Source organism: Anomaloglossus baeobatrachus, chromosome 7 (genome assembly GCF_048569485.1).
Source record: "Anomaloglossus baeobatrachus isolate aAnoBae1 chromosome 7, aAnoBae1.hap1, whole genome shotgun sequence".
In the NCBI taxonomy this organism is placed as follows: Eukaryota; Metazoa; Chordata; class Amphibia; order Anura; family Aromobatidae; genus Anomaloglossus; species Anomaloglossus baeobatrachus.
This window is the reverse complement of record NC_134359.1, coordinates 289,852,871-289,874,231: the sequence shown is the minus strand read 5'-3', so window position 1 is coordinate 289,874,231 and position 21,361 is coordinate 289,852,871. Positions and strand designations below refer to the sequence as shown.

General features: G+C 49.2%; 2 protein-coding genes across 3 annotated transcripts; one reads left to right on the top strand and one right to left on the bottom strand.

Moving 5' to 3' along the window:
• Positions 1–10: 10 nt before the first annotated feature.
• On the top strand, positions 11–8,245 carry MED9 (mediator complex subunit 9). Its single transcript, XM_075319468.1, has 2 exons — positions 11–149; positions 7,170–8,245. The coding sequence occupies exons 1-2, from the start codon at positions 28–30 to the stop codon at positions 7,384–7,386; spliced, it is 339 nt and encodes a 112-aa protein (XP_075175583.1). The 5' UTR covers positions 11–27; the 3' UTR covers positions 7,387–8,245.
• A 5,365-nt stretch (positions 8,246–13,610) lies between these two features.
• RASD1 (ras related dexamethasone induced 1) lies at positions 13,611–15,303 on the bottom strand. 2 transcript variants are annotated; one of them, XM_075319466.1, is made up of 2 exons: positions 14,961–15,303; positions 13,611–14,649 (listed from the first exon to the last, which is right to left on the bottom strand). In XM_075319466.1, the coding sequence occupies exons 1-2, from the start codon at positions 15,280–15,282 to the stop codon at positions 14,120–14,122; spliced, it is 852 nt and encodes a 283-aa protein (XP_075175581.1). In that variant the 5' UTR covers positions 15,283–15,303; the 3' UTR covers positions 13,611–14,119. The 2 variants fall into 2 exon arrangements, with proteins under 2 accessions (XP_075175581.1, XP_075175582.1); XM_075319467.1 differs by having other exon boundaries at positions 14,397–14,575.
• Between the last annotated feature and the right edge of the window lie 6,058 nt (positions 15,304–21,361).

Sequence of the window (21,361 nt, the reverse complement as noted above, 5' to 3'; positions counted from 1 at the left end):
GCAGCGTCGCAGGTCGGGTCTTCCGAAATGGCTACTGGAAGCCAACCGAGAGCCGGTGAGGAGCCTGAGGAGGAAGAAGAGGAGGAGGAGACCGCCGAAGAGGAGGAGGATTATACGTTTTTACCGCTCGTTCACGACATTATCAAATGGTAAACGCAATCTACGGACGGGGTCTAGGATGTGTGTGCGCATGCGCTCTGTCTGTATGCGTTGTATTGGCATAGGCTATGGGTCTAAATCACGCATGCGCAGTATGCAAATGACACTTCGCAGCCCCTGCTGGGATTTGTAGTTTCTTAATCATGTTTTTCCTTGCAGTAAGGAAATGGTATACCATAAAGATTCTGCAAATATTGCTTTTACATGTGTAATGCATGCATTATTAAAAACAATGTTTGCAGCTTCTTCTTGATATGCTATTTCCTTACTGTAAGGAATACCACACACACCCAGACACACACACCCCCAGACACACACACCCCCAGACACACAGACAGACAGACACACACACACACACACACACAGACACACCCCCCCCCAGACACAGACACCCCCCCCAGACACAGACACCCCCCACACACACAGACACCCCCCCCCCCCCCACACACACACACACACACACACACACAGACACCCCCCCAGACACCCCCCCAGACACAGACACACCCCACCCCCAGACACACACACACCCAGACACACACACCCCCAGACACACAGACAGACAGACACACACACACACAGACACACCCCCCCCAGACACACACACACCCCCCCCACCACACCCCCTCCCCCCCCCACACCCCCCCAGACACAGACACCCCCCCCAGACACAGACACCCCCCCCACACACACAGACACCCCCCCACACACACAGACACCCCCCCCCCCACACACACACACACACACACAGACACCCCCCCCCACCCACACACACACACACACACACACACACACAGACACCCCCCCAGACACAGACACCCCCCCAGACACACACACACCCCACCCCCAGACAGACACACCCACACACGATTAGGAACTACAAATCCCAGCATGAACTGCAAATTATGCTTGATGGGGTAAAGTGAGTGCTCGCCTTTATAGGTGCAGGCAGCAGTCCAAAATCCATACACCTCCTGAGTAAATCAGCAATTTTGTAGGTGCTGCAGGGCCCCCATACATTTGTGTCGATTACACCTGCCATAAGAGTAATCTTTGTACCTCACTTACCCTTCCCCCCGCCATTGAGCAGAACTGCCCCCTCAATACTGTCTCCACAGTGCACCCCACCCAGGGTTATAGTCGGTGTAAAGGTTGCAATTACCCCCAGCCCTGGAATCCTGGGAGGGTCCATAAGGTCCCTTCAGCCCATGCAAATTGAATAAGACTTCTTAGTTTAAGGCCGGAGTCACGCTTGCGAGAGACACGCATCGCATCACCCAGCACGGCCGCACACTCTCCTGACAGGAACTGGTCAGCTGCATAGAAATACATGCAGATGCGCGCTCCTGTGAGCAGAGCGTGCAGCTGTGATGTGATATGAGACGCACGCGTGTCTCTCGCAAGCGTGACTCCAGCCTTAGTGAGAATCTTGATTATCACATCCCTGCTGCTGGGTTTTGGGGTGAGGAATCCAATACCGCCATCTTTTTATTCCCCCCCCTCCCAAATAAATGTTATTTATTTACCATTTAGTGTCGCCATGCTCTAACGATAAAAATATAAAGTTTATTTAAACCATTCAGTAAATGCCGTATTGCAAAAAAATCCAGTATCACAGTCCCCCTCCCCCCCCCCAAAAATGCAAAAAAAGGGATTAAATTGGCTTTTGTAACCTCATATGGTATGTGAAAAATGTTCAATTTGTCACTAAAACACATCAATAAAAACACATACAAACAATGAAGAAAAGTCCTCAAATAGCCATTGCCAGAAAAAAAAGCTACATATCTCAAAAATGGCAATTACAAACAAAATTATTTTTTGTTGTTTGTTATATATTTCTAACTTATATATATATATATATATATAATAATAAAAGCTATAGTACCCGGCAATGCCCGTGATAGTAACTGTGTGACTGTCTCTCTCCCAGGTTCTGTCTGTCTTTCTGTCTGTCTCTGTATCAGTGTCTCTATCTCTGTGTCTGTCTGTCTCTCTCTACCTCTTTGTCTGTCTCTTTCTATCTCTGTGTCTGTCTGTCTCTTTCCCCGTCTGTCTGTCTCTCTCCCCGTCTGTCTGTCTCTCTCCCCGTCTGTCTGTCTCTCTCCCCGTCTGTCTGTCTCTCTCCCCGTCTGTCTGTCTCTCTCCCCGTCTGTCTGTCTCTCTCCCCGTCTGTCTGTCTCTCTCCCCGTCTGTCTGTCTCTCTCCCCGTCTGTCTGTCTCTCTCCCCGTCTGTCTGTCTGTCTCCCCGTCTGTCTGTCTGTCTCCCCGTCTGTCTCTATCCCTGTCTCTATCCCTGTCTCTATCCCTGTCTCTATCCCTGACTCTATCCCTGTCTCTATCCCTGTCTCTATCCCTGTCTCTATGTCTGTCTCTATCCCTGTCTCCCCGTCTGTCTCTATCCCTGTCTCCCCGTCTGTCTCTATCCCTGTCTCCCCGTCTGTCTCTATCCCTGTCTCTATCCCTGTCTCTATCCCTGTCTCTATCCCTGTCTCTATCCCTGTCTCTATCCCTGTCTCTATCCCTGTCTCTATCCCTGTCTCTATCCCTGTCTCTATCCGTCTGGTCTGTCTTTTTACAGGTCCGTCTCTATCCGTCTGGTCTGTCTTTTTACTGGTCCGTCTCTATCCGTCTGGTCTGTCTTTTTACTGGTCTGTCTCTATCCGTCTGGTCTGTCTTTTTACTGGTCTGTCTCTATCCGTCTGGTCTGTCTTTTTACAGGTCTGTCTCTATCCGTCTGGTCTGTCTTTTTACAGGTCTGTCTCTATCCGCCTGGTCTGTCTTTTTACTGGTCTGTCTCTATCCGTCTGGTCTGTCTTTTTACAGGTCTGTCTCTATCCGTCTGGTCTGTCTTTTTACTGGTCTGTCTCTATCAGTCTGGTCTGTCTTTTTACTGGTCTGTCTCTATCCGTCTGGTCTGTCTTTTTACTGGTCTGTCTCTATCCGTCTGGTCTGTCTTTTTACTGGTCTGTCTATGTCTTTGTCTGTCTCTTTTGCTGTCTTTTGACTAAAATTTAATTGTTAGTGTACCATGAACAGCGTGAACAGCTGAAATTTTCTGCGGTTGCACGCATGCGTGGATCGCGATGAGTGGACCGAAACACTTGCGGGGCTCGGGGGGACATTTGTGTCAAAATTCCACAACAATCGGTCGGAAACTTTCTGAGATAAGCATATCTTTACAAACACACGTAAGATTTTCATATATATATATATATATATATATATATATATATATATATATATAAATATATAATTCTGAGGTAAGAAAAACCTCACTGTGTGAACATGGCCTTAACACTGAGGTAAAAACTCGTCAAATACTCACTGTGTGCACCTAGCCTAAAAGTAATGGCTGGGGGAAGAAAAGGATGAAAAAAAAAATCAAAAATGGAAAATTGGCGTCGGGAAGGGGTTAAAGGATAGGATATTGATTAGTCTACCCCTCCCCCCACACCTCCCGCAGAATAGGACGACTCGTGTTCGCGGATTTAAAGTGACAGGGACCGGTATGTCTCGTTTCCTGTCGGGTACATTGCGAGACGAGCACTCGGGATTGTCCCGTCCTCGCCGTCTGTACTGAACGTCGCCCGCATTATGTCCCAGTTACATAATAACATTACACCTCTCCGCGATCCCGGCTCCTGTCTGAGGTAATATTACCACAGAGCTGCGCATATTAAATGATTACTGGGAATCCGCCATGAATGAATTAATCTCAACATCAGAACGCCGGTTATTTTTTTTTTGTGGACTCAAAATGCTCGTAAAATATATATATATATAATATACCGTATGTGTGCGCACTATGGGCAACAAGGCCTTTTCTATATTGCTGTATGTGTATATGTATATAATGTACACACATGCACAGTAATATAGAAATGGCCTTGCTGCCCATAGCAACCACTAGGCCCCCTTTGGGTCAGTGACAGCCAAGAAAAAATGATGGGCCGCACCCCTAGTCCTTGATTGGGATATGAGCGAGCACTGGGTCTCGTTTATAAAATTGTCTCACAGGGGTCCTGGCCCTTTTTTTGACTATAGCAACCAATCAGAGTTTAGCTTTCATTTGTTCAACTGGATTGGTAACATGAAAGCTGCTTTGTGATTGGTTACTGTGGATAATCAGGCCAGTTTCCCATAGCAACCGATGAGAGCTCAGCTTTCATTATTTCTTTTCATTATAAAAAGGGGTGCCATGATTGGTTGCTATGGGCAACAATGCCAGTATTTCTGTTTAGTAACCAGATAAACTTCAAGGGACCCTTCATATTTTCAATTCAATCTGTCCAGATGGAAGTCTCTCTGTCTCTCTCTCTCTGCGTCTTTCTGTCTGTCTCTGCGTCTTTCTGTCTGTCTCTGCGTCTTTCTGTCTGTCTCTGCGTCTTTCTGTCTGTCTCTGCGTCTTTCTGTCTGTCTCTGCGTCTTTCTGTCTGTCTCTGCGTCTTTCTGTCTGTCTCTGCGTCTTTGTCTCTGCGTCTCTGTCTGCCCCTCTCTGCGTCTCTGCCTGCCTCTCTCTCTGCGTCTCTGTCTACCTCTGTCTTCCTCTCTCTGCCTGCCCCTCTCTCTGCCTGTCTGCCTGCCCCTCTCTCTGCCTGCCTGCCCCTCTCTCTGCCTGTCTGCCTGCCCCTCTCTCTGCGTCTCTGCCTGCCCCTCTCTCTGCGTCTCTGCCTGCCCCTCTCTCTGCCTGTCTGCCCCTCTCTCTGGGTCTCTGTCTGCCTCTGTCTCTGCCTGCCCCTCTCTCTGCGTCTCTGCCTGCCCCTCTCTCTGCGTCTCTGCCTGCCCCTCTCTCTGCGTCTCTGCCTGCCCCTCTCTCTGCGTCTCTGCCTGCCCCTCTCTCTGCGTCTCTGCCTGCCCCTCTCTCTGCGTCTCTGCCTGCCTCTCTCTCTGCCTGCCCCTCTCTCTGCGTCTCTGCCTGCCCCTCTCTCTGCGTCTCTGCCTGCCTCTCTCTCTGCGTCTCTGCCTGCCTCTGTCTCTGCCTGCCTCTGTCTCTGCCTGCGTCTCTGCCTGCCTCTCTGCCTGCGTCTCTGCCTGCCTCTCTGCCTGCGTCTCTGCCTGCCTCTCTCTCTGCGTCTCTGCCTGCCTCTCCCCTTTCGTCTGGACAGGTCAAATCCAAAATGTGACGAGTTCCTTTAAAAAAAAAAAAAAAAAATGAATACAAAAAAATAATAAATGTACATGTCATCGTGCAATGATGTACCGGCCCTTTAAGCTTGCCTTCCTGTGTATAATAAGAGGTGTTATAATGAGCCGGTGCCGCAGTGTCAGACGTCAGCGGGTTGCCACATACATCCATGTGTACATTGCTGTCAGCGGTAATGCCTATACTTCCAGGTAATAATGGCCATTTCTGGCCCCATCACCCGCTTATTAGGACTTTTTAGGACCCTTGAAATTACAGCCTTGTCAGATTACCAATCACCCAGCTGGTGCAATTAAGGACCAATTAAAGGGTTCATAAACGAGCGCCACCCGTCCTGACAAAGACGGAAGACGCGTCCCCGGGATTGTGCGTTAGCAAATTTTAGGAAGCTCCCTATGGCCCATTCACAGTCGGACAGGTCCGTTTCCCGTCGGTTCCACGGCCGCCTTCTCTGGCCGGGATCACAACAAGTGGCACGTTGCCTTCCGGAGGCAGCACAGGTGACCAAAGTGATATTTCCTCGATAGGCTATAAATATGGAGCTATGCTCCGAATCTGCCATCGTTGCGTAGACCTCCGAAGAATGCATATGAAAGACAATAGCTTCCATCTGGCGGCAGATCGCTATCTACCTGCTGAGCCCCGCGTCTGCCGGGGATGAGAGTGTCACTACAACAACAAGCGTGTTTACACAAGATGCCAAAGGAGCAGCGGCGTCTGCTAATCTATAGCGCTGCCCTTTCCTCACCCGGGGATCAGTGGCCCCAATAAACCGATAGCTTGTTTTCACTTGCAGTATGCAGGTTACCCGTCTGCGTGGAGGTAAAACAGGACGCGGCGGATTCCTGCTAATCTCTGGCTGTGTACTGTCATGAGCGTAACCGGGGTGGCGCTGACGCAGAGGGACGGGGTTTATATAGGACTCCATATCTAACCCTCCCGGAGGGGGATCTACAGACACTCCATATATAACCCTCACGGGGGGGGAACCGTAGTGGGATCTACAGACACTCCATATATAACCCTCCCGGGGGGGGGAACCGTAGTGGGATCTACAGACACTCCATATATAACCCTCCCGGGGGGGAACCGTATTGGGATCTACAGACACTCCATATATAACCCTCCCGGGGTGGAACCGTATTGGGATCTACAGACACTCCATATATAACCCTCCCGGGGGGGAACCGTATTGGGATCTACAGACACTCCATATATAACCCTCCCGGGGGGGGGGACCGTAGTGGGATCTACAGACACTCCATATATAACCCTCCCGGAAGGGGGGGGGGGAACCGTAGTGGGATCTACAGACACTCCATATATAACCCTCCCGGGGGGGGGGGGGGGAACCGTAGTGGGCTCTACAGACACCCCAGAACTGAAGCGGCAAGGATATTTTGGTCGGTTAACTCTTTCTTTGCTTACTTGAATCTTCTATGTCCGGATTATAAATGCAGCTTTGGATGTGACTGGAGGAGGATGGATGATATATTCCAGATCAATGAGTAAGCAATGTAGTCATATGATTTAAAGAGGCCATCCAATTACATCATGGCCACACACCGGCCGAGGGGCTTTAGCAGATGTGTGGGCCGTAACGACTTTGGCACAAAGTGAGGGGCTCAAGATGGCGACGGATAACCCCTGAGTGGCGCTGATGGTGATGCTTCCATCAGGTATGTGCGGTGCCCGATGCAGAAATAATAATCGGCACTGGACAACCCCATTAAATCTACGCTTAGATGTTATGGGGCGTTTTGTCAATTCAATAGTAGTAGCATTATGAATGCAGCTGTGGGTGTGACTAGAGGATAGCACTTCATATCGCAGCCGTAGATGATCCGTTCTTCTCTCCTTTCAGCATGGACAAGGACAGCCAAGACGTTTACCAGGAGCTGAACGAGCTGAAGAATAAGTTCCAGGCGATGAGGAAGCAGATTAACAACATGGCCGGCATCGACATGAGCCCCGAGCAGCAGCAGCAGCACCTCCAGAGCCTGCGGGCGCAGGTGCAGACCAAGAACGAGCTCCTGCAGAAGTACAAGAGCCTCTGCATGTTCGAGATCCCCAAAGACTAACCCATCGGCCTCCGATCTGAAGGGTCGAGGAGGGGGGCTACAGACTGTACGACCCCCTATAGGAGTAAATGGGGGGGGGGTCTATGGCTGCTTCTTCAGAGACCATGTATGAACAGGTGACATCCCTCATCAATGGGGGATCAATCGTCAGAGTCAAAGACATTACTGGCGTATATCGGGGGCAGGCTGACGCGGGGGGTGATGACACTTTTTTTTTATGTAGGGTTTGAAACTTTCTATAAAATGGTTCTGCAGTTCTGTGAGTGACACATCCGCTCCTTGGAGGTAATGAATGGGTGTCACCGGGTGTGGAGGGATCACGCCGCTGAGAGACGGGACCAGATTTATTTTTTTAAAGGGAACGGTCACAATTTCAGACACCTTTTACAAAGCCGGGGCTGCAGATGCCAGTGCGGCATTTGGGGTCCTGCATGAACGTCCACTCCGTGGGCAGATAGACCCTGGTGAGACAACGTGGCTCATCCATCACTGTTACTAAAGTGCCTTGGATACAGCCGCATTGTCCACGCTGGGGGCAATCAAGAAAATCCCCTAATGTGCTGATGTGTGGGGGGGGTCCAGCCACTGGGACCCGATCAGTCTTAGGTCTGCACATGCTCACTTCCACTGCCAGAAAAAGCCAAGTGATGTCCTCACCTACCTCCTGCAATCACATACACACTAAGGGACCCCAGCACTCGGCTCAAAATCACCGATCCTGGGGATTGGTAATAACTAGTGATGAGCGGGCACTACCATGCTCGGGTGCTCAGTACTCGTAACTAGTGATGAGCGGGCACTACCATGCTCGGGTGCTCAGTACTGGTAACTAGTGATGAGCGGGCACTACCATGCTCGGGTGCTCAGTACTTGTAACTAGTGATGAGCGGGCACTACCATGCTCGGGTGCTCAGTACTGGTAACTAGTGATGAGCGGGCACTACCATGCTCGGGTGCTCAGTACTGGTAACTAGTGATGAGCGGGCACTACCATGCTCGGGTGCTCAGTACTGGTAACTAGTGATGAGCGGGCACTACCATGCTCGGGTGCTCAGTACTTGTAACTAGTGATGAGCAGGCACTACCATGCTCAGGTGCTCAGTACTAGTAACTAGTGATGAGCGGGCACTACCATGCTCAGGTGCTCAGTACTGGTAACTAGTGATGAGCGGGCACTACCATGCTCAGGTGCTCAGTACTGGTAACTAGTGATGAGCGGGCACTACCATGCTCAGGTGCTCAGTACTGGTAACTAGTGATGAGCGGGCACTACCATGCTCGGGTGCTCAGTACTGGTAACTAGTGATGAGCGGGCACTACCATGCTCAGGTGCTCAGTACTCGTAACTAGTGATGAGCGGGCACTACCATGCTCAGGTGCTCGGTACTCGTAACTAATGATGAGCGGGCACTACCATGCTCGGGTGCTCAGTACTGGTAACTAGTGATGAGCGGGCACTACCATGCTCTGGTGCTCAGTACTGGTAACTAGTGATGAGCGGGCACTACCATGCTCGGGTGCTCAGTACTCATAACTAGTGATGAGCGGGCACTACCATGCTCGGGTGCTCAGTACTTGTAACTAGTGATGAGCGGGCACTACCATGCTCGGGTGCTCAGTACTCTTAACTAGTGATGAGCGGGCACTACCATGCTCGGGTGCTCGGTACTCGTAACTAGTGATGAGCGGGCACTACCATGCTCGGTACTGGTAACTAGTGATGAGCGGGCACTACCATGCTCGGGTGCTCAGTACTGGTAACTAGTGATGAGCGGGCACTACCATGCTCGGGTGCTCAGTACTGGTAACTAGTGATGAGCGGGCACTACCATGCTCGGGTGCTCAGTACTCGTAACTAGTGATGAGCGGGCACTACCATGCTCGGGTGCTCAGTACTGGTAACTAGTGATGAGCGGGCACTACCATGCTCGGGTGCTCAGTACTTGTAACTAGTGATGAGCGGGCACTACCATGCTCGGGTGCTCAGTACTGGTAACTAGTGATGAGCGGGCACTACCATGCTCGGGTGCTCAGTACTGGTAACTAGTGATGAGCGGGCACTACCATGCTCGGGTGCTCAGTACTCGTAACTAGTGATGAGCGGGCACTACCATGCTCGGGTGCTCAGTACTTGTAACTAGTGATGAGCGGGCACTACCATGCTCGGGTGCTCAGTACTGGTAACTAGTGATGAGCGGGCACTACCATGCTCGGGTGCTCAGTACTGGTAACTAGTGATGAGCGGGCACTACCATGCTCGGGTGCTCAGTACTCGTAACTAGTGATGAGCGGGCACTACCATGCTCGGGTGCTCAGTACTGGTAACTAGTGATGAGCGGGCACTACCATGCTCGGGTGCTCAGTACTCGTAACTAGTGATGAGCGGGCACTACCATGCTCATTTCTCAGTACTCGTAACTAGTGATGAGCGGGCACTACCATGCTCGGGTGCTCAGTACTGGTAACTAGTGATGAGCGGGCACTACCATGCTCGGGTGCTCAGTACTGGTAACTAGTGATGAGCAGGCACTACCATGCTCAGGTGCTCAGTACTGGTAACTAGTGATGAGCGGGCACTACCATGCTCGGGTGCTCAGTACTGGTAACTAGTGATGAGCGGGCACTACCATGCTCGGGTGCTCAGTACTGGTAACTAGTGATGAGCGGGCACTACCATGCTCAGGTGCTCAGTACTCGTAACTAGTGATGAGCGGGCACTACCATGCTCGGGTGCTCGGTACTCGTAACTAGTGATGAGCGGGCACTACCATGCTCGGGTGCTCAGTACTGGTAACTAGTGATGAGTGAGCACTACCATGCTCAGGTGCAATGTACCCGTAACTAGTGATGAGCGGGCACTACCATGCTCAGGTGCTCAGTACTCGTAACTAGTGATGAGCGGGCACTACCATGCTCGGGTGCTCAGTACTGGTAACTAGTGATGAGCGGGCACTACCATGCTCGGGTGCTCAGTACTGGTAACTAGTGATGAGCGGGCACTACCATGCTCGGGTGCTCAGTACTGGTAACTAGTGATGAGCGGGCACTACCATGCTCAGGTGCTCAGTACTCGTAACTAGTGATGAGCGGGCACTACCATGCTCGGGTGCTCAGTACTGGTAACTAGTGATGAGCGGGCACTACTATGCTCGGGTGCTCAGTACTGGTAACTAGTGATGAGCGGGCACTACCATGCTCAGGTGCTCAGTACTCGTAACTAGTGATGAGCGGGCACTACCATGCTCGGGTGCTCAGTACTGGTAACTAGTGATGAGCGGGCACTACCATGCTCAGGTGCTCAGTACTCGTAACTAGAGATGAGTGGGCACTACCATGCTCAGGTGCTCAGTACTCGTAACTAGTGATGAGCGGGCACTACCATGCTCGGGTGCTCAGTACTGGTAACTAGTGATGAGCGGGCACTACCATGCTCAGGTGCTCAGTACTCGTAACTAGTGATGAGCGGGCACTACCATGCTCGTAACTCGAACACCCAAGTATAATGGAAGTCAATGGGGAACTCAAGCATTTTTCTGGAAGATTTCCCAAAAAAAGCTTGAGTTACAAGTACAGAGCACCTGAGCATGGTAGTGCCCGCTCATCACTAGTTACAAGTACAGAGCACCTGAGCATGGTAGTGCCTGCTCATCACTAGTTACGAGTACTGAGCATCTGAGCATGGTAGTGCCCGCTCATCACTAGTTACGAGTACTGAGCATCTGAGCATGGTAGTGCTCACTCATCACTAGTTACGAGTACTGAGCATCTGAGCATGGTAGTGCCCGCTCATCACTAGTTACGAGTACTGAGCATCTGAGCATGGTAGTGCTCGCTCATCACTAGTTACCAGTACTGAGCACCTGAGCATGGTAGTGCCCGCTCATCACTAGTTACGAGTACTGAGCATCTGAGCATGGTAGTGCCCACTCATCACTAGTTACGAGTACTGAGCATCTGAGCATGGTAGTGCCCACTCATCACTAGTTACGAGTACTGAGCATCTGAGCATGGTAGTGCCCGCTCATCACTAGTTACCAGTACTGAGCACCTGAGCATGGTAGTGCCCACTCATCACTAGTTACGAGTACTGAGCATCTGAGCATGGTAGTGCTCGCTCATCACATCACTAGTTACAAGTGCAGAGCACCTGAGCATGGTAGTGCTCGCTCATCACATCACTAGTTACAAGTACTGAGCACCTGAGCATGGTAGTGCCCGCTCATCACTAGTTACGAGTACTGAGCATCTGAGCATGGTAGTGCTCGCTCATCACATCACTAGTTACAAGTACAGAGCACCTGAGCATGGTAGTGCTCGCTCATCACTAGTTACAAGTACAGAGCACCTGAGCATGGTAGTGCTCACTCATCACTAATCGTAACACATCTTAAAAGGGTTTTCCAGGACCCCCACCTGCGTATAGTTCTGCTAGTACTCGCCACCCCCACGGTCCGGTGGGTCATACTACAGGTGTATGAACCTGGAATAACAGCGCCATACATCCTGTAGTGGCCATTCTTGGAACTGCAGCTCAGGGCCTAATGCAGTGAATGTGATTTCAGGTCCAGGCCTGAGAACCGCCACTAACTGACGTACAAGTCTGTAGAGAGCTGGTCATGGGGCTGCAGCGCGATGGACCCCCCCGACTGACATTGATTAGCGGGGGGGGGGGGGGGTAGTATCCCTTTATATTGAAGGGCTTGGGTGCCTGGACCTGTCCTGATGACACATTGGATCTACTTGAAGGGGTTTTTCTTTATTATGCATTTATCAGCGGTCAGACCCCAAATGCCTCTTCCAGAAGTGTACGGCACTATGATTACTGCTCTGGAGCTGCGCTATCAGTTAGGGATTATCTTCCATGCAGCTTAGAGGGTCCTAGAGACAGAATGGGGGGGCGCAAATATACTACTACAGTGCACCATCGGAGCTTGTGTTATAGATATGGCCTCTAGAGGGCGCAGTGTGAGTGTATTTCTGTAAGGTAACCTGTTACATCCTGTCCAATATGACCACTGGACCTGATTCTTCACTCCTGAACTGGTAATTTGGAGAATAATTGATGGTGCCTGCAGCGGCGCGTTACGAGGACCCCTTAATGGCGCGGCTCCTAGGAATGTATATGGAAGTGAGGAGCTGTAATAACAGGGATATAGCAGGGTGTTGGTCTCCCGCACGCGGCGCCAGCGCCCCATGATCGCACACGTTTCACGAGCGGGTGTAACCCTCTGCATGACAGCTCAATCACAACAACAGCCATGAGCATTATGCCAGGGCGTACCCCGGCCGCACCGTAGCCCAGGGGGGCTCCAAGCTGCAACTCCCAGCATGTGGCTGTCAGGTCCGGGCATCAGATAGCACAATAATTAGGTAGAATTTAAATCGCACTGACTGCAAACTATTGTTCCCTGTTATCAGCCGTGTCAAGCCAAGTGGATGAAAATGCATCAAAAAAATAAATAAAAAATGCCTATAGTCTTTACAAACTGTTGCATTAATCCAGGTGATTGACTTCAGCTGCTCTTCTGCCATCATTAGGGTTACTGGCTTTTTTTTTTTTAAATTTTATTTTTCGGCAGGGTAGGGAGATATTGACTTGGTGTTTAAGAGGTCATTTCCGACAAAGGGAATATGGATTAGAAAATAAAAGTTTTTTTTTTTTTTAATATTTTCTAAACCATATTCACTTTGTCGGAAATAACCCCTTAAACACAAAGTCAATCTCCCTACCCTGCCGAAAAATAAAACGAAATTTTGTTTTTTTAGTTTTAGTGCACATATAGTTATTGATATCAGTTTCACCGCTCTTACCAACTTCCCCCAGTTCTGTGGAACTACAACTCCCAGCATCATGAGTTCCACTGCTCAAGTCTCCCTTTATTCTGCGATCAGTTCCCCCTTTGGCCAGCAGGTGGCGCTGTGTGCCCACACCAGCAGATTTATACAGAACACTGATCTCAGATTTTGTGGAAGCTGCTGCTGCGCCTCTTGGCTCAGACTGTGCAGAATATACAATTTAGTTTTCTATATGTATTGTGCAGTTTTTCAGAGTGTCAGGTTTATTACCTCCCAACAGGTGGCGCTATTGACTGTCCCCACTGGAAATATGAGCTTACAGTAAGTAGGGTCCTCCAAAAGTAAAGCAGCCCCCCGTCTGCATGCAGCATTTTCGGGGGTCATTGCCTGAGCATTATAATTCTACCACACAAGAAGAGACACAGATATAAAGTTTATATTTGGTTTATTACGTAAAAAAAAATGACATAAAAACAGATGAAACAATGAAATATTCGACCAAGGATTTGTTCAGATCCACGTACAATACTCAGAGAATAAAAGTGCCGCAGCACAATGTAAACAGTCACTACAAGTCCTCGCACCGTACCGTCCGCTGCCGGCCCGTAACCCCCCCTCCGAAAAACACGCTACACCATACAAGTCCAGGTTGTAGCCTACAGAGGAGGGGGGAGGGGCGGGCGGAGTACTACAACTCCCATAGAACTCTGACAAAAGTCCAGTATTCTCCTCTCGCCGCCTTTTGCCATCAGACAAGTTGTCACACTGTCCAGTATCGGGCTGGCCACCACGTTCCACTCGTCGCTGGCCAGACCAGAAGGCATGGGGGGGGTCAGACGGTTTCCCCTCTACGGACATGCCTCCATGGCTCGCCCCGATCTTTTGGTTCTCTATGTATATATTTATAAAGCCAGCTCAGCTGGTGGCAGGGTCGGTCCTAGCTGATGACACAGCGTTCCTTGTCTTTACTTTGGCCACCACCGATGGCTTTCTCTCGGATATACATTAAGTCACTATGGATGCTTGGCCGGCGGGCAAACGGGGCTACGATGCCATAGGCGTCCCCGTCCTCCTTCACTTTCTTGCCCTTTATGGACTTTTTGTGTAAGATCTCACAGTACTGGACGGACACCTTCCGGTGGAGGTCAGGGCTCATCTCGCTAGGCAGCTTGGCCATGGTGAAGAGCGCCTGGAACATCTCGTCCAACTTAGAGTTCTTCTTGGCCGAGACCTCGAAGTAAGAGCACTTATTGTCCTCTCCAACCAGCTGCTCGATCTCGTGGGCTTGGACCTCTCGGTAGAAGTCCCGGTCACCCTTGTTGCCACAGATGACCAGAGGAACGTCCATGTTCTCCTTGGTCTTGTTCTTCAGACAGGACTTGGTCTCCATGATCTGTTGCTTCAAGCGTTGGACTTCCTCGAAGGAGTCTCGGTTGTCAAGGCTGAAGACCAAGATGAAGACATCACCTGGAGAGAAAAGAGGAGAGGAACAGGTTAATAACTGATGAGGGTTATCCTTCAGCTCAAGCTTCTGAAGGAGCTTTACATGTCAAAGTCTGATCCTGGTTCTTCTACAATAAGTGTCTAGAACTAATCTTGGAGACATTTCTGAGACTTTTAGTTCCTCTCTACATCTGGACTACAACTCCCAGTCTTGTCACATTACACCAGGACCTGGAGGATCTCACATTTCAGGGACAGCAGAGATTGGGAGTTGTAGTCCAAGTCAATACTACATTGAGGACCATTTCTGGGCCATTTCTGCAGCCAGGACTCACCGGTGAGGATGGACAGCCGCCTCATGGCCGGGAAGGGATGGTTCCCCGAGGTGTCCAGGATGTCCAGCTGGTACACCTCCCCGCGGATGCTGTAGAACTTGCGGTGGAAGTCCTCGATGGTCGGGGTGTACTGCTCCTCGAAGCGGCCGCTCAGGAAGCGGGACACGATGGACGTCTTGCCCACCTTGGAGGAGCCCAGGATCACCATGCGGTAGCAGTTCTTGGCCGGGATGTTCAGCTCGGTCTCGTTAGGACACATCTTCTTGATCATTGCGGTCAGTTTACTCCTGACTGTGCACGGAGAGCCGGCGCTGAGCAGCATAGGGAGGCGCGGGAGCGAGTGTGAGGGGGACTGAGGAGAGCCGGCGCCGGAGCCGCTTATATAGGGAGGCGGGACACGCCCCCTGCTACGTCACCAGCCTGGGCTCCGGGCTGAGGGACTGCAGAGCGCGGCACAGAGGAGCGGGGGACAGGGTGTATACACGGGGGAGAGGGTATATACAGGGGAGAGGGTATATACACAGGGGAGAGGGTGTATACACGGGGGAGAGGGTATATACACAGGGGAGAGGGTATATACACAGGGGAGAGGGTATATACAGGGTGTATACACAGGGGAGACAGGGTATGTACAGACAGGGGGTATACAAAGGGGAGAGGGTATATACACAGGGGAGACAGGGTATGTACAGACAGGGGGTATACACAGGGGAGACAGGGGGTATACACAGGGGAGAGGGTATATACAGGGGTACAGGGTATATACACAGGGGAGACAGGGTATGTACAGACAGGGGGTATACACAGGGGAGAGTGTATGTACAGGGGATATACACAGGGGAGAGTGTATGTACAGGGGATATACACAGGGGAGAGGGTATACACAGGGGAGAGGGTATACACAGGGGAGAGGGTACAGGGTATATACACAGGGGAGAATGTATATACAGGGGGTACACTACACAGGGGAGAGTGTATATACAGGGGGTACACTACACAGGAGAGAGTGTATATACAGGGGGTACACTACACAGGGGAGAGTGTATATACAGGGGGTACACTACACAGGGGAGAGTGTATATACAGGGGGTACACTACACAGGGGAGAGTATATACAGGGGGTACACTACACAGGGGAGAGTATATACAGGGGGTACAGGCTGTATACACAGGGGAGAGTGTATATACAGGGGGTACAGGGTGTATACACAGGGGAGAATGTATATATAGGGGGTACACTACACAGGGAAGAGTGTATATACAAGGGGTACACTACACAGCGGAGAGTGTATGTACAGGGTGTATATACAGGGGGTACAGGGTATATACACAGGGGAGAGTATATATACAGGGGGTACAGAGTATATACACAGGGGAGAGTGTATGTACAGGGGGAAACAGTGCATCTACAGTGGGGTAGAGTGTATTTACAGGTAGGAACAGTATATCTACAGGGGATACAGGGTATCTACACAGGGGAGAGTGTATCTACAGGGGATACAGGGTATCTACACAGGGGAGAGTGTATCCACAGAAGGTACAGGGTGTCCACAAGGGGTACAGTGCATCTACAGGGGGATGCAGTGTATCCACAGGGGAGGCACAGTGTATTTACACAGGGAAAATGTATCCACATGGGTGAATGCATCTACAGGGGGGTACAGTGTATCTACAGCAGGGTACACTATCTACAGGGGGGACAGTATCTACAGCAGGGTAAAGTGTATCTACAGGGGGAAACAGTATCTACAAGAGGGAGACAGTGTATCTACAGGGGGTACAGGGTATCTAGACAGGAAGAATGTATCTATAGTGGTACAGTGTACCTACAGGGGGATATAATGTATCTACAGCGGGGGGTGCAATGTAGCTACAGGAGGGTACAGTGTATCTACAGAAGGGAATAGTGTATCTACAGTGAGGTACAGTGTATCTACACAGTAGGAATGTATCTACAGGGGTACAGTGTATCTACAGAAGGATATAGTGTATTTACAGCAGGAGGATAATGTAGCTACAAGAGTGCACAGTGTATCCACAGGGGGACTCTATCTACAGCAGGGAACAGCGTATCTACAGCGGGTTAGAGTGTATCCAAATGTGGGGGGGAGGATCTACAACGGAGTAGAGTGTATCTACAGCAGGGGGACAGTGTATTCACAGGGGGAATGTATCTACAGCGGGGGACAGTGTATTAACAGGGGGAATGTATCTACAATGGGGTACCGTGTATCCACAGGGGGAATGTATCTACAGCGGGGGACAGTGTATTCACAGAGGGAATGTATCTACAATGGGGTACAGTGTATCCACAGGGGGAATGTATCTACAGCGGGGGACAGTGTATTCACAGAGGGAATGTATCTACAGCAAGGGGACAGTGTATCCACAGGGGGAATGTATCTACAGCGGGGGACAGTGTATTCACAGAGGGAATGTATCTACAGCGGGGGACAGTGTATCCACAGAGGGAATGTATCTACAGCGGGGGACAGTGTATTCACAGAGGGAATGTATCTACAGCGGGGGACAGTGTATTCACAGAGGGAATGTATCTACAGCGGGGGACAGTGTATTCACAGGGGGAATGTATCTACAGCGGGGGACAGTGTATTCACAGAGGGAATGTATCTACAGCGGGGTACAGTGTATCCACAGGGGGAATGTATCTACAGCGGGGGACAGTGTATTCACAGAGGGAATGTATCTACAGCAAGGGGACAGTGTATCCACAGGGGGAATGTATCTACAGCGGGGGACAGTGTATTCACAGAGGGAATGTATCTACAGCGGGGGACAGTGTATTCACAGGGGGAATGTATCTACAGCGGGGGACAGTGTATTCACAGAGGGAATGTATCTACAGCGGGGGACAGTGTATTCACAGAGGGAATGTATCTACAGCGGGGTACAGTGTATTCACAGAGGGAATGTATCTACAGCGGGGGACAGTGTATTCACAGGGGGAATGTATCTACAGCAAGGGGACAGTGTATTCACAGGGGGAATGTATCTACAATGGGGTACAGTGTATCCACAGAGGGAATGTATCTACAGTGGGGTACAGTGTATCCACAGCAGGAGGATAATATCCATACAGGTGGCTGTATCTACAGTGGGGGTACAGTGTACCTATTGCAGAGTAAAGTCTATCTATTGTGGGGTACAGTGTATCTACAGCAAGGATACAGTAATTCTACAGCCGGGATACACTGTATTGTGGGATAAAACAAGGATAACCCTAATGTATCTACAGCCACCAGATTTCAGAGATACATTGTATCTACAGCCAGAAGATCACAGGGATACTGGTTTTCCTGCAGACAATGTATCCACAGGAGATCAGACACACAGGGCACTGCACATCTATGGGAGATCGGGTAGATATATCACATTGTGTACACACAATAGTATCTACTCACAATCCTCCTATTATATCTATGGAGATCTCAGCAGACCGCATGGATCTATAGGAGATCGGGAACTGTATAATCAGAAGGATAGGCACTGCTGTAGATAGATCCTTAGCATATCTGTATATTTCCTCCTGTACATGTGTATACATCATGGCTCCGGCCCCGGGGCTCACACAGCAGTGCCATTATCCGGGGAGATCACTGGGAATGGGACACAATTCTCCTTCATTTTACACTGAGCCCCCCACCCCATGTAGATTGTCAGCTCATGGGCCCAGAACTGTGACTCAGTCACCACAATCAGTTCTGTATATTCTATATGCAGCTCTATGTGGGAGCTGAGCCCAAGAGCTTGCAATTACTTATGCTCTTTATTAATAGCCCATATCGTGTGTCCCCATGGGGCGGTATAATACATGTAGACCTGGGAGTGGACCAGGGGACCTTGTGAATATTTAATGTGCTCCCTCATTACCTCCCTATCCGCAGGGCTCATCCCATTGATCTGCAATGTAAATGAGCTGCAGGATTTCTCCACGCTGAATGTCTATGGATCAATTTGTGCCAATGTCTTATACTGTACCTGAGACGTCCTGTGCAGCCCTCTAATTGCTTCCTGAGATTTATGTAAGACGCTATGAAGACATGATGTTATTGACCATGTGCACTATCTGCATATATTCCCTATATAGCAGGGTGTTCTGCTGCAGGCTGCATAGTCAGCCGTGGCCACTAGAGGGCGCCTGAATCCTCCTCTGATCAGACTGCAGTGATTTGCTGTGGACACGTGGCCTGTCCTGGACTCGGGTGACTGCAGGTAATCATCATCCTCTGAGATGGAAGTTGTATCAGGAAATGATAAGACTGAGGCTGGAGAAATGTTCCAAAATAACAGACTTTTTATTTTAATAGCACATAATATGGAAGCAGATGGAACCTACCGCCACGTGAGTGCGGCCCGGGTCGAGGAGGATGAATGGTGACTAAGATTTCCTGAACCAATTCCTATTTTATGCTCTAGGACCTTAGTGATAAAAGAAACAAACAAAAAAATATTTATATATACCTAAATATAGTACACTAAATAATACCGCCAAGCAATGCCCATAAAATTATGTACCCATATAATACCGCCACATGTTGCCTAAAACATACCTCCATACAGTACGCAGGTAATGCTACTATACAATTTCACAGATAACACTGCAATAGGGTCTCAAACAATATTGCACTTCGGTGCTTAAATAAAACCTTCATACAATATTCAAATAGTTCTGCCATGTAGTGCTCAAAAAAACACTGAAATAAGGTTTCCAAATACACAGCCACAATAATATGTCTGTACTGTATCCATATATTGCATAGGACGTCTAAAAATACTGACATTCATTGTCCAAATAAAACTGCCATACATTGCCTTAATAACAGCTCAATATAGTGCCCACATAACATTGCCATATGATCAATAACAATACTAAAATACATAATACTGCCATACAATGTCTTAATAACACCGCCATAGTGTCCACATAACATTGCCATTGGATTTATAAATATACTGACATACATAATACTGCCATACACTGCCTTAATAACAGCTCCATATAGTGCCCACATAACACTGCCATAGTATCTATAACAATACTAAAATACATACTACTGCCATTCAATGTCTTAATAACACCGCCATAGAGTCTACATAACATTGTCTTTGAATTTATAAAAATACTGACATAAATAATACTGCCATACAATGCCTTAAAAACAGTATCCATATAGCATCCACATAACAATACCATAGGATCTATAACAATACTAACCTACATAATACAGCCCTACAATGTCTTAATAACACCGCCATACTGCCCACCTAACATTGCTATAGTGTTTCAAACAATACTGCTCTTCAATAACCAAATAATACCTCCATACAGTAGACAATACTGCCATATAGTGTCCATATAACACTACCATAGAATTCCCATCCATACTGCCCTTTAGTGTCTAAATAACACAAAGCCTGAACACTTACATGTAGTATACAAATAATACTACCGTATAGTGCCCTCATAATACTCCCATAACGTTTCCAGCAATACTACTCTTATGATTTCAAATAACATAAAGCCTTGATAACATTAACATCAGTATCCAAATAATACTACCGTATAGTGGCCACATAACACTGCCATAGGTTTCCTAAAAATACTGCTTTTCCAAATCCAAATAATACTACTATACACTGTCTTATTAAAGATGCTATAAATACTGGCATAAAGTGCCCACTTAAGAGTGCCATGGCGTGTCAAATAATACTGCTATACAGTGCCCCAATAACACTTCCATACAGTTTCCAGATAATACTCCCATATAGTGTCCACATAAAAATGCTTTACGTTTCTCTTACACAAGAAATGTTCTTCAGTGTACAAATAACTCTGCTATACAGCGTCTAAATAATGAAGCGTGTAAGTCCCTGGTGGTCTCGGGTTGCTCCTGGGGGTAGAATTCGTGAATTGGAGACCCCGTAGGATACAAGAGCCCTGGGCGATTGCTCGAGTTTCCACTAAACCTCGTGCTACACGAGAACATCCGTCCGACCTTTACCACCGAGCCCGATAGTGAGGACACACGAGAGCCCGATAGTGAGGACACACGAGAGCCCGATAGTGAGGACACACGAGAGCCCGATAGTGAGGACACACGAGCCACCGAGAGCCGTATCCTCTGCAGCCCGGGCTGCTGCTGTGTTCTGGGTCATTTATTCTGCACTTCTGTAGATGTGACATTCATCTGACCTAGAGGACCTCACCTCCACCTCCACCACCTCCACCACCGTGCATCCCGAGTTACCGAATAACCAGAGCCACGGATATTACTGAACTACACAGTGTCCGAGCCAAGAAATGTGGAGTTCTGAAGGGTAGAACGGATTCCCCGACCTAAGAACATATAGAGAAAGACAACAGTGTCAGTGATGACTCC

Excerpts from the sequence above, each read along its gene's own strand:
- MED9 (XM_075319468.1), top strand. The coding sequence starts at position 28 with ATGGCTACTGGAAGCCAACCGAGAGCCGGTGAGGAGCCTGAGGAGGAA. Across the intron at positions 150-7,169 it reads GTTCACGACATTATCAAATG|CATGGACAAGGACAGCCAAG; the intron begins GTAAACGCAATC and ends CTCTCCTTTCAG.
- RASD1 (XM_075319466.1), bottom strand. The coding sequence starts at position 15,282 with ATGCTGCTCAGCGCCGGCTCTCCGTGCACAGTCAGGAGTAAACTGACC. Across the intron at positions 14,650-14,960 it reads GCGGCTGTCCATCCTCACCG|GTGATGTCTTCATCTTGGTC; the intron begins GTGAGTCCTGGC and ends TTTTCTCTCCAG.